The 13,471-nt window shown below is 45.1% G+C and overlaps 1 protein-coding gene across 1 annotated transcript in view; it reads left to right on the top strand.

Moving 5' to 3' along the window:
- The first annotated feature begins 569 nt into the window (after window positions 1-569).
- Window positions 570-13,471, top strand: part of LOC146614091 (ubiquitin-conjugating enzyme E2 E2-like) — a 68,119-nt gene continuing 55,217 nt past the window's right edge. The window contains exons 1-2 of the mRNA XM_085378997.1: window positions 570-682; window positions 5,161-5,358. Coding sequence (XP_085235123.1) covers window positions 5,168-5,358 — 191 coding nt within the window. The 5' untranslated portion in view covers window positions 570-682; window positions 5,161-5,167. The remainder of the gene's footprint in view (window positions 683-5,160; window positions 5,359-13,471) is intronic.

The raw sequence follows: 13,471 nt of genomic DNA, 5'->3' as shown, positions 1-13,471 counted from the left end.
CGGATTGGTTAAAGAGAAAAAGACCGGAAGTGTGAACTCTACGTCTTAACATAAAATACGTCCATTCACCCATCTTCTTCGGAGGGCTTGTTTTTTCAATCAGTTGCTTGATTCAATAAAAAAAATAATCTGAACTAGGTTGCATTATAGACTGACATGTTTGTATATTCCTTGTGATTTTTTCGGCAATTTTCACTGGTATCAAAATAAAATCCAAATTTAAAAATGTAATGGTTTGAAATAACATGTTACACAGTATGATCAGGGAAGATAAAGCAAATAGGCTAACGAGTGCAAAACTATTCTATGAGTATTGATATTGGGTGAAAGGACATTACAAGCCTCAGGTCTACTCGTGCACACGTGAAAAATTACAGAGATTAAACAGATCGCCAGTGTAATTTTTTTAACCTCATTTGGAATAAGTTAAAGTGTATTGCATCATATGAATATTGTTTTTTATAGGCAGTCTTCAGGGGAAATAAGCCACAGGCTTTTATTTTGACAGATCACACCGGAAACCCTGCTCGTCACGGTCGCTAACGTGACAGTCGCGGTTCCACCACATTCTCGAGCAGTCAGTCAAAGCAGCGGACAGTAAAAAGAAGCGGACGAGCAGCGTTGCGGATTTACAGAATAAACAGTGGAGCTCATAACACATACGTCCAGCCAGCTTATAAAGGTGAGCTGCTCGTATTCTTCTGTAATGGAGTCCACTCTATGAAGACAACGAAGATTTATTGGGTTATTTTGTGGGGAAGGGGGCGGGGGTGGTGGTGGTGGGGGGCATCCATTCTGTCTTTTGTGCTGGAGCAGATTTGGCAGCGGTCACTGAGGTCCGCTGCTGTAGAGGAGAGATGTCGGACAAGTGTGTCCTTCAGCTTTATCTTCTTCGGCGCGTATAAAGATTGCGAGGCTGTCTTGCTGTTAACTCTTCACACAGCCAACAAAACAGGCGATCCGGGCCGCGGGAGCTCGCTGGCCCCTCATCTACAGCTCTGTGAGCTGTTTGATGTGGACTAAAGAGGGTTCCCCCGAACGTGGTCTAAAATCTGAGCAGATTTAAACCCGTTTCTCATTAAACGACTGTGTGTATACCATACGAGACCTTTAGAGTCATAGGCAGATGCACATTAATTCGGCATATATCCATGCACCTAACTGAACTTACTAAAATGTAAACTATAATAATCGTTGGCCCAGTCGTCACTCAACCGTTAACAGCGAAATAGCCTTGCTAGGAATCCGAGCCAAAAGTGGGAATTCCCTCTTTACAGAGTCGGGTACAGGAAAGGTTCAGCCGGAGAGAAAACCCAAACTCGTAACTGTTTAATGAGCCGTTAGCCTCAGACAAAAGAACAGAATGAATCCACGGGACTGTGAGTGCCCTGCTGGGTGGGATCTATGTGTAGACTCGCTCAGTAATCGGTGACCGGTTGAGCTGTTGTGACAGTTTGGGAAAGAAAACATCCTCCGAAAGCCCAACACGAACCACCGGTATGTCTCCAACTTTTGGTTTCAGTATGTTTGTCCTCACCTGACAACTGGAAACACGCAGATGTGTACAGAGCTGTTAGCAGCTCACCCTGAGGTCTGAAACGATGTCCTTCTGTGTCACCCTAACCCCACCAAAAACTGGAGTGAGGTATCAGCTCTCCACCACAGTTAACTGCACAGTCTTCATGCTGCAGCTGTTTGTCAGATGTCAAAGGTGGAGTGAGCTAACCAAAGCCACTGTCATGTACACCGCCCGTCTGTCCTTACTGGCTGTGATTCTATATTCACGTGAGCAGCAAAAATGCCCTCACAGCCATTCGTCTGTGTCATGCATTTTTCATTGCACACCAGGGAATGTAAATAGAGGCATTCACCTTGAGCTCCTCTCTCACATACACAATAATGGGGACAATTGATTTAGCGAGGCTGACCTTGTAGGTGTCTTTTTCTGAGACTCGTAGGTTGTGACTGACAAACGTTCAGCCTGGCTGAATGTCAGAATGAACCACACCAGAGCTCGGTGTTTAACTAATGACATCTGCGGGTGTATCTTTGGATGAGGACATAGGATAACACTGCTTGTTTTTATTATCATTCAGCAGTCCAACGGCAGCAGGTTGTTGTCAGTAGGCTGTCTCCTCCTTTATCGGACAGAGAATCACGGCTGTTTTTAGAGTTCTGCAAAAGGACCTTTTTCTGATCCAGCATGACTGATGTGGGTTCAGTGCACAGATAAGGTAAACAACGTTGGATGAACTTGAGTGGGGCAGTCTTCCTGCACACAGATTTGTTTTGGGTTTTTTTAAACAAACCTTTGATTATTTCTTCACACTCCTGTTCTTGGTGAACTCCGTTGTCTTCCTTCCTTATTCTGGCCCACTTGTCAACCAGTAGGCATTTGACCCATGCATATATCATCCTCCTTTGGATTTTGGAGGGCTACACAGGAGCGTGTTTGCAGTGGGTGAAAACCCCGTTCCGCCTGCTATCTAAATGAAAGCGTGTAGGCAGACGGGCACATTTACAGGACCCTAAATTAGTTTGAAGTGTGTAACAACAGCCCTATGACATGTATACAGTTCAATGAGCAATAAGTTACCAGTATGACAATGTTACGATCACACAAACATATTTTCCATAATGTTATTTAAGGTGATGTTTTTCCTTCTTCGATCTGCTACCCAGAAAATACGTCGTTGGCTCGGTGACCTCAACTCCTTGTTGATGATTGCGAGGTGGAAAATCTCTGAGGCTTTGACTTGTTGTAGTTGTGCTCAGCGGCTCAGCAATCTGATGAATTTCTGTTGTCCACAGTTTAACTTTCAAACCCAAAGTATCTCCCTTCATTCCATTCATGGATTCACTGCACAGTGCCTTATAGGGTGGCTGAAGCCACAAACCTAAACTACCAGTTAATTCTTTGATACTTCTCAAGTCTGAATGAAAACAGATGTGCAGATGGAATAATGCTGGATTAAGACACCTCAGATTGAAAAAAATCAGCTTGATTGGATCATCATCGGCTCCTTATGAGCTTCAGAGAAATGACTGCATATCAGACCGTGAGGCCTCCCCTTAAACTTCCCAATATGTCTGCATGCTTGTGTGTGGTGGCAGTGACTACATGGCAGCATGAGTTTGTGATTCCCTTGAAGCACATATCCAAATACCAGTGGCTGTGAGCATGACCTGGACATTTTGAAACCTCCAAACTGTGAGAACATTGCTGTGTGAACAAGCTTACGAAATGTGTGCTGTTTCATAAAATGTTACACTGCACTTGTACGGCAGAGTCGTGGAGGCAACTGTCAGGATACGGGGGACAAGGACAGCCACGAATGTCCAGCTTACTGGGTTTTGCTCAGCAATATGCGAAAGATCAACTGGCTGAACTGGGACACAGAATTAACAGCCTGCACAGAGGAAGGTGTTTGACCACAGCACAGGTGAAGGCTCCCCCATGCCCCCCATGAGTACTAGTGCCAAGAAACGGAAAGGCCCACAAGCAAAACTCGAGGACCTGCAGCCACTTCTTGGAACGTTGTTGCAGCGCAGCAAAGCTGTTGGTTTCTCAGGAATTCAAGAGTGACATCGTTGTACCATAAATCGGCTCGGATCCCTTCTTCAGCTGCACTGTGAGAAATGCACAGATGCTGTTTGTGTGACTGATGCTATCGACACAGCATCCTGAGTTCGTAATTACAGCTTTAAATATGCCCATGAAGTTTTGAAAAGCCAGCCCTGACTGTTGTGAAACAGGCGTGTAACCCACAGCACAGATTTTCTAACACACCCTGCAAACAGGGTGTTGAGCATGAGCTGGAAGCTGGAGAAGCCTGCAGTCGAAGCAGATCCCAGGTTGAACTGTGGTTTTGTGATTCATACAGGATTCCCAGAAACTGGAGTGTGTCCTGATGAACATGTGACTGCTGTGTGAAAGCAGAAATCAGGTGTCCTTTAAAGTGCAGGACAGACTGTTCGACTTACTATTTGCAGTTTTACTGTTTACCATTTCAAAATGTGTACTTCTCACTGACTCTATAAAAAACAGCCATTTGAAGCTTGACTGTTGGGATATTGCCTTCAGCATGCAAATCAACAACAAACACTTACCTTTTCAAGAAGAACTAAAAAGATGTGTGCACATAAAACGGTGTCAGGGAAGGCAGCTGAAAGAGTTTTACGTGACACGTTAAAGAGGCGTTCGACTGGATGATCAAGGCTCAGACGTATGAGAGTGAAAATCCCTCTGAAAGGGCGACAGCTTCTTTGCAGGAAAGGCGTCAGATTATTGAACAGAGACATGAAAATAGTAAAAGATGGAAGACGTGTGTAGTGTCTGTGTCAGAAAGTTCTCATCCATCTGTCTCTTGTTCAGTTCGGACCTAAGCTCTCTTTGTCACGTGCCGCTTTATCTTCTGCTGCGTCTTCTCCTTGCTCATTTCCATCCTCCTCCTCTCCCATACCTCCTCCTTCCTTCACTCGCATACCTGCCACGCCTCCATGTTCATCCTTGTCTCCACACTTGTCCCCCTGCACCTCTGTGTGGTTGCAGACGTCCTCGTTTCCTGTGTAGCTCGTTTTACTCGTCTTTTTCACTCCCACACAAGACAAAACCAAACATAATTAATAGCAACGGGTGACGCAGCTTGTGTTGTCATAAATAATAGGTAAATGAAACTGTAAATTTGTTTTTGGTCGATTATTTTTTGGTTACAACAAAGCTTCTTGGAAATAAATCTTATGTTGTTGTTTAAATGGAGCCACGTTTGTAAGGAAAATGCATCTGTGGGTTGAGCAGCAGAGGTGAGGATGTGACGAAAGGCCATGAAAATCCTGCCAAATCTTCTCTGTCGGTGCCAAACAGCTTATTGTGCTATTGACTCGTGTTCACTGTTGTTTATTAGGTTGGGTAATTGACGTCTGAAGAAATCAGACGGGGCCTAAGCAGCATGTGGAACAGTCCCCACAGCCTGGCGCCTCCTCATGCTGGTCACCAGCTTGGTCACACACTGCTGTGGGATCCCACAGCAGTGTGTGACCAAGCTGTATTTAAAACTGTGTTTCTCAGATGACCGACCTGCAGTGAAGGTTGAGTAAACCTCTTCAGGTGTGCTCGTTACGTGCCGTTAAAGCCTGTGTGCATGTGCAACCATCCCACAGCGTCGCCATGTCCAGTGAGGTGCAGCCGAGGCCGGACGACAGCCCCAACACCAGTGGGGGGAGTTCGGACGCCGAGCAGAGGGAGGCGGCTCCTCCGGAGCAGCCGGGCCCCGAGCAACGGGACCAGGCCCAGCCCAAAAAGAAGGAGGCCAAAATCTCCAGTAAGACCGCTGCCAAGCTCTCCACCAGTGCCAAGAGGTAAAGCTCAGTGCGCTCACTCTGTTTTGCGTTGTGCACTCTGCTGGGTGTGCGCCCGTTTAGCTTCTTGAGTAGTCGTCTGTCGCTCACTTGTTCTCTGTGGTACTGCTGTTTAAATTGCTGCTTTGGTTTTGCAGTCAAAAGCCAGCATCAGCGCTGCACTGTAACCTTCTGTTAATGAGGTTACAGCAGCCACTGTGAAATAAACACTAAACACGAGATGCAACATTAGGACACTCATTAGATAACTGGTTAAATAAAAAGTAGGCGAGTTATGAAATGATGAAAGTACCGCCTGCTTGTATCTAATACATCTTTGTTGTTAAATCGAGTAGTAACAGGAAAAAACACATACTGGTGTTCTAATACTGATAATGGTGGCGTTTGGCACCTGTAAAGCAGCTGTGCTGAGCTTCTCTAAGCATGACAATACAAATGTTCTACGGTGTTATTGGATATGGAGTAGGGCTGGGTGATATAAACGGTATAATGTTGATGTTGATGATGTCATCAAGCGGCGCCTGTTTTGGTCGAAAGAATCGCAGCAGCTAAAACCATTATCATCTGCAAATTATGCCGACAGTCACAGCAAAGAGATGAAGCACTTTTGAAATATGGGGAAAGCCAAAAACTGCGCTTCCTCCACTTCCGTAACATTGATTGATTAATGTTGAATTCTCTCGCAGCTGCTCTGTTCCCATGTTGTTGCAGTATATTAATGACTAACCTCGTATTGTGGATGAATGATCTCAGTTGTTCTCCTGACTGACGTTTGGCCCGTGTACAGCATCCTGCTATGCGACTGCATTTGTCCCTGACCACCAGAATCCCTCACGTTAACTTTTATCGAGTGGAAAAAAAATTGGCGTTCATCCTCCAGCTTCACTGTGCTAATGTTATGCTAACATAGCTGTGTCGCTAGCGATCACGTAGCACAACATTATATACCAGCTAGCCCAACTTCAGTAACCCTGCAAACGCCACTGCTGTTTAGTTTTCTGTCTTCATTTATGTTGGAAGTGATAGCAGAGCTGTACGTTTGAATGTTTCAGAAATCTCTCAGTCAGAACATGCTTTAACATGTTTAGGTGGAAACTAGCGAGCTAACTTCCTGTTAACTTTTAACTCCGTTAAATTTAATAACTTCTGTTTTCATGAATGTAAAACTTAATTGTTACACCTGGTAAAGCAGCAACGCTGATGATTTAATTAAAGATGAAAGAATTTAGACGTTTTTAACTCTCAGTGTTCGTTTGACTTTGGGACCTGAAGTAGACGGAGTTTTGGACCCAGATTACTCTGAAGCTCCTCACTACGGCAGCCGTAATGCTCTGACGATCCATCAAGCAGTGCTGCTTACCAAAGTTGTACTAAAACATTTTTAACAGATTTCTGCCAAAATCAGTTCGAGGTCAGTAAGCACAACCAGAATTCATACATGAGGCACACTCTCGATTTTTGAGAAAATTAAAGGATTTTAAGTCCTTATAGTGTGGAAAATACGTTATACAGAAGAAAAGAATATATCACAATATATATCGTTACCGCACGTGCTTCAAATTATATCGCGATATGCAGCTGTCTTTAAGCCTCCAGGTCCCAAGGACAGAGTTGGTGTAGTGTCTGTTTGCACCCGTGGTGCTGCTGCCTGTCCTGCTGCCAGGCAGCAATGTCTTTCTGAATCAAACACAGGATTTTCATTTATAAGAGCTTGCAGGTTTCCCCAAACTGATAAACAGTGCATTTGCATCATGACTGAATCTAGCAGCACTGACTAACTGTGAGCTGCGGGATCAGTTTCATGATCTTTAATATGCAAATTGTCATGACCACTGATCAATGGCCATGAGTCCCATTCACAGAGAGCTGGGGAATGGCTGCAATCACAGCATTGTACGATGGTGACAGATGCACCCTTAGGCCCCTCCTCCATTCAGAGGTGGGCTTTCCCTTTTTCACATACGGTGGTGGTGTTCCAGGGTAGAATAACAGAGCTCTCTTTGCCACTTCTTCAAAGTATTAAGACGCAGTTCCAAAGGCAAACCCACTTGTCTGGTGCTGAGAGCGGTGCTGTTGCTGAGGTTGGGGTCATCCTGTAATCTCTTACAAACTACCTCCAGTGTTTTAGTGACTGGAACACAAGTGAAGAGAGATGTGACATCGTATGAGACCGTGGTTTCATCTGCCTCACCTTCTCTTCAAAACCCAAGCTGTTCTGGATGTGGTGTTCAGAGCTGCCTACCAATGGGCTTGAGCTGGTTTGAGTCAAGCAATCCATTAATGTGAAAAGGGATCATCTCTGAGTCAAGGATGGTCCAAGGATGCAACTAAGGGTGCATTTACAATGCTGTGATCTTAGCCTTGGCCATTGATGGTCATTGGTACATCGTATTGCATATTAATGATCACGAAACGGAGCTCACAGCTGATTGTTACAGAGGGGTGCTCGTGTTGGTCATTACACAGATGTTATAAGGTTGTAAACCTGCAGTCAGCTGAGACTGAAGAAGCCACCTGGATGATGATGAAACGTTTCTCAGCTTCCTGGGATTTTCTTACCTGAAAGATTCAAGTTTTGTTTTTATTTACATTCATTAATTTTGTGTGTAAACAGCTGATTATGAAGGGCTGATGTTAGCTGATTAATACACCACAGCACGTCATCGCCACAATCCCTGGTTAACTAATTAATCATTGATGATTGGTTATTAATGCTGAATACAGTATCACTTAATGTATTATCACTTACCACTAGTAAATGGCCTGTATTTGTATAGCGCCTTACTAGTCCCTAAGGACCCCAAAGCGCTTTACATACCCAGTCATCCACCCATTCACACACTGGTGATGGCAGCTACATTGTAGCCACAGCCGCCCTGGGGCGCACTGACAGAGGCGAGGCTGCCGGACACTGGCGCCACCGGGCCCTCTGACCACCACCAGTCACTAGTGTCATTAACATAGTTAATATCAGCACTATTGTACATACTGACATACAGTGGGGCAAAAAAGTATTTAGTCAGCCACCGATTGTGCAAGTTCCCCCACCTAAAATGATGACAGAGGTCAGTAATTTGCACCAGAGGTACACTTCAACTGTGAGAGACAGAATGTGAAAAAGAAATCCATGAATCCACATGGTAGGATTTGTAAAGAATTTATTCGTAAATCAGGGTGGAAAATAAGTATTTGGTCAATAACAAAAATACAACTCAATACTTTGTAACATAACCTTTGTTGGCAATAACAGAGCTCAAACGTTTACTATAGGTCTTTACCAGGTTTGCACACACAGTAGCTGGTATTTTGGCCCATTCCTCCATGCAGATCTTCTCGAGAGCAGTGATGTTTTGGGGCTGTCGCCGAGCAACACGGACTTTCAACTCCCGCCACAGATTTTCTATGGGGTTGAGGTCTGGAGACTGGCTAGGCCACTCCAGGACTTTCAAATGCTTCTTACGGAGCCACTCCTTTGTTGCCCGGGCGGTGTGTTTTGGATCATTGTCATGTTGGAAGACCCAGCCTCGTTTCATCTTCAAAGTTCTCACTGATGGAAGGAGGTTTTGGCTCAAAATCTCACGATACATGGCCCCATTCATTCTGTCCTTAACACGGATCAGTCGTCCTGTCCCCTTGGCAGAAAAACAGCCCCATAGCATGATGTTTCCACCCCCATGCTTCACAGTAGGTATGGTGTTCTTGGGATGCAACTCAGTATTCTTCTTCCTCCAAACACGACGAGTTGAGTTTATACCAAAAAGTTCTACTTTGGTTTCATCTGACCACATGACATTCTCCCAATCCTCTGCTGTATCATCCATGTGCTCTCTGGCAAACTTCAGACGGGCCTGGACATGCACTGGCTTCAGCAGCGGAACACGTCTGGCACTGCGGGATTTGATTCCCTGCCGTTGTAGTGTGTTACTGATGGTGACCTTTGTTACTTTGGTCCCAGCTCTCTGCAGGTCATTCACCAGGTCCCCCCGTGTGGTTCTGGGATCTTTGCTCACCGTTCTCATGATCATTTTGACCCCACGGGATGAGATCTTGCGTGGAGCCCCAGATCGAGGGAGATTATCAGTGGTCTTGTATGTCTTCCATTTTCTGATGATTGCTCCCACAGTTGATTTTTTCACACCAAGCTGCTTGCCTATTGTAGATTCACTCTTCCCAGTCTGGTGCAGGTCTACAATACTTTTCCTGGTGTCCTTCGAAAGCTCTTTGGTCTTGGCCATGGCGGAGTTTGGAGTCTGACTGTTTGAGGCTGTGGACAGGTGTCTTTTATACAGATGATGAGTTCAAACAGGTGCCATTCATACAGGTAACGAGTGGGGGACAGAAAAGCTTCTTACAGAAGACGTTACAGGTCTGTGAGAGCCAGAGATTTTCCATGTTTGAGGTGACCAAATACTTATTTTCCACCCTGATTTACGAATAAATTCTTTACAAATCCTACCATGTGGATTCATGGATTTTTTTTTTCACATTCTGTCTCTCACAGTTGAAGTGTACCTCTGGTGCAAATTACTGACCTCTGTCATCATTTTAGGTGGGGGAACTTGCACAATCGGTGGCTGACTAAATACTTTTTTGCCCCACTGTACATTGTTGCTCGTGTCTGTGCCTCGTTTGTTGTGTGTCTGTTTATTCCACTGACCTCTTGAAGGGAACGAGGAATTTTCCTCAGCATTAATAAAATTCTTATCTTAATTGTTTAACAGCAGGAAGCTGTTTAGAGGCCAACAAGCAAAAAATAAATCAACAAACTGGAAAAAGTCCTCATTATGTCACATGTTGCTCTGTTACTCACCAGTTCATGGCAGGTTGAAACTGGGTATACTGGTGTGCTGACACTGGTTGTCTGGCCAGCAGCAGAGAGCTGCTCCTATGTTGATGCCAGAGCTGCTGAGAAAGTGCTTGTTGTTCTCCACACCGTCACTTATCGGCAGCTGTGCTGTTGATGAACGACATGCAGGAAGTGCAAGAACAGCTTTACCTAAATAAAGGCGTTATTCTACTACTCTTAATTATATTATCTGGGAGCTGCTTAATTAGTGTCAGATCCAGTCTGCAGCAGCTCCAAACAGCCATCATCAAGTGTTCCTGTCCCGCATGGGCACACACAGGTGGGCTGAAAACACTGAGAGTCAGGTGGAGACCAGAGATGGACCACTTTGAAGTTCATTGGCTGGTTGTGATTTTCCTTCTTAGTACAAATACTGTAAACCTTTATTTCATGGAAGTCAGATGTAATCACTCTTTAGGTCTTCATTTTTACTCAAAACTGCAGCAGTTTAGAGCACACACACACACACACACACACACACACACACACACACACACACACACACACACACACACACACGTGCACACACGCACACACACACACACACACACGTGCACGCACGCACACACACACGTGCACACACACACACGTGCACACGTGCACGCATGCACACACACGTGCACGCACGCACACACACACGTGCACACACACACGTGCACACGTGCACGCATGCACACACACACGTGCACACACACACGTGCACACACATACGCACACACACACACATGCGTGCGCACACACACACACACGTGCACGCACGCACACACACACGTGCACACACGCACACACACACACACGTGCACACAGACACATGCGTGCGCACACGCACACACGTGCACACACACGCGCACACACACACACACGTGCACACGCACACACACACGTGCACACACACACGCACACATGCGTGCACACACACACGCACACACGCGTGCACACACACACGTGCACACAGACACATGCGTGCGCACACGCACACACGTGCACACACACACGCGTGCACACACACTCATGCGTGCGCACACGCACACACACGTGCACACACACGCACACACGCGTGCACACACGCGTGCACACACGCACACACACACACGTGCACACAGACACATGCGTGCGCACACGCACACACGTGCACACACACACACGCACACACACACACACGTGCACACACACACATGCGTGCGCACACGCACACACACATGTGCACGCAGTAGTTGAGGAACATTGGCACGTACAGGTAACTTTATCTACACATGAGGCTGGTTGCAGTGTGGCAGTGCTGCGTGTTCACTGTGTCATGTAGGACTGCTGTGTTCCTGCTGTTATGCTGGAGCTCTTTAATCCAGCTGATAGTTGTAATTTACTTTAATATAACTTGTTATTTAATGAATATTTAATGAAATAGAATTTACATTTGGATTTAATAAAACAAACAGGAAAACACAAGAACAGATTATTATTTTTTATTAAGATGAAAAAATCCATTTATCGACATACAAATGTATTTATTTTATAGAAAAAAATGTTGAATCATTTCTCAGAGAAGAACACCCAAATCTTACATTTGGGAAAAATGTGTTTCTTACTTGCCTAATAAATAATAAAATCATTTTTAGTTATTAACATGTTTTTTCCCTAAAATGTTCTAATATAATCTGATAAATGAGTTTCCCACGGTCTGTGAAGTAAGTCTCAAAATGACAGCGATGCCAAAGACATGCTGCACAGCAGCGTTACAGCTGTGTACTGTGGCTGTCTCACACTGCTTTGTGTGTTTGAAGTGTCTTTTAATAAAAGCACAAGGAGTGCAGTGAAGTCGCTGCTGAGGCTCATACTTTCTTTCAGCAAAGATTTGGTTTGATGTGTGTGTGGACACTCCGTGTGGACTATGTGTGTCCACACAGAGTGTCCACACAGTGTGGACACTCTGTGTGGAGCTGGGAAAGAGCCATCTGAGAGAAATGTTTATAGTTCATATCAGGGTTCGGTTACATCAGTCAGCTGCTTAAATCTGTTATCCCCCCCCCCCCCCCGCGTGCTTTCTAAAGTGGGCTCTTTATTTCAGCTGTTGTGAGGCGAGACAATGACTGGGACTGTAACGTGTAGAGGACAGCACTTAATCACAGCCTTTGTGCACACAGTTTGCAGTGCGTGTACTCTGCTTTAAAGAGCCCAAACATCAGACTGTCTGCGCCCCTTCCAGCAGAGTCGTTGTCGTTTCGAGCCTGGACCGTGTCTGTTGGGGTCGTGTGCGGTACGACTGTTTGAGTGTCCGTGAACATTTTCAGCAGTCGTTGTGTTTTTGGGAGTTAGCAGCCCAAACATTAGCACGTGTGCTGCAGGCTGCTCCTCTTGGACTGTGTGTGTCAGGATAACTTGATGTGGCTCTAACTCTAATCCAAGCACACGGCTGACTTGGCCTGGTATTATTCTCGCTGTCATTGGCCTGTTTGCTGGCTGTCAGAGCACGGACAGGACTTTTATCGACTTTATGACATATTTCTACTGAGGAAGCTCATCCATGATGATTATCTTCACCACGTGAGTCATGTTAGTTTTTGTTTTGTATGAAATACATTTTCACATCTTGTTGTATCTGTTACATCAAAAGCCGTCCACGTGCTGTATTCACACTTTGAAAATCATAATGCATATATGACAAATGCTTCATCGTGCAGCATTTCATCAATGGGAGTGTGTGGATTTGCTCGTGCGTGCACTGGATATTATATCTATATTATTATATGAAATGAGGTCAGTCATAGCAGACGCTGCATCAGATACATACAGAGAGGACCTCTCGTCCACAGTGGGGGCCATGCCATAAAAATAAGGACCTCGAGGGTAACCACTTAAGGTTTATTTGACTGGTAGCTTTTGTAATAAATCATCAGGTGCTGCACATGCAAAGCTGCTTGTATACGTCATAGACTGATCCACATACATGCAGAGTGTAACAGTGTATTCATGCACTGTGGAGCCTCGTGCACACGCATGAAGAACTGGGACTATAATCAGAGGCGCCTTTCCTTTCAGGTTCATCTCACTGCTCTCACTAACAGGTTCCCAGCTGCACTAGGGCTGCTCGATTATGGCAAAAATGATAATCACGATTATTTTCACTGAAATTGAGATCACGATTATTTGACGATATTTATTTAACCCTTTAAGACCTACTATAGAACCAAGTCCACCAGAGCTTATATTATTTTTTTACATGCTGTAGTGCCATTTGTGGGAGCATTTCAAGTTGCTATACATCAATAC

This window comes from Diplotaxodon limnothrissa, linkage group LG18, assembly GCF_057381915.1.
Source record: "Diplotaxodon limnothrissa isolate DT_005_m linkage group LG18, D_limnothrissa_male_GT1.1, whole genome shotgun sequence".
Classification (NCBI taxonomy): Eukaryota; Metazoa; Chordata; class Actinopteri; order Cichliformes; family Cichlidae; genus Diplotaxodon; species Diplotaxodon limnothrissa.
The sequence above is the reverse complement of the archived record's forward strand: the minus strand, read 5'-3'. Positions and strand labels throughout refer to the sequence as shown.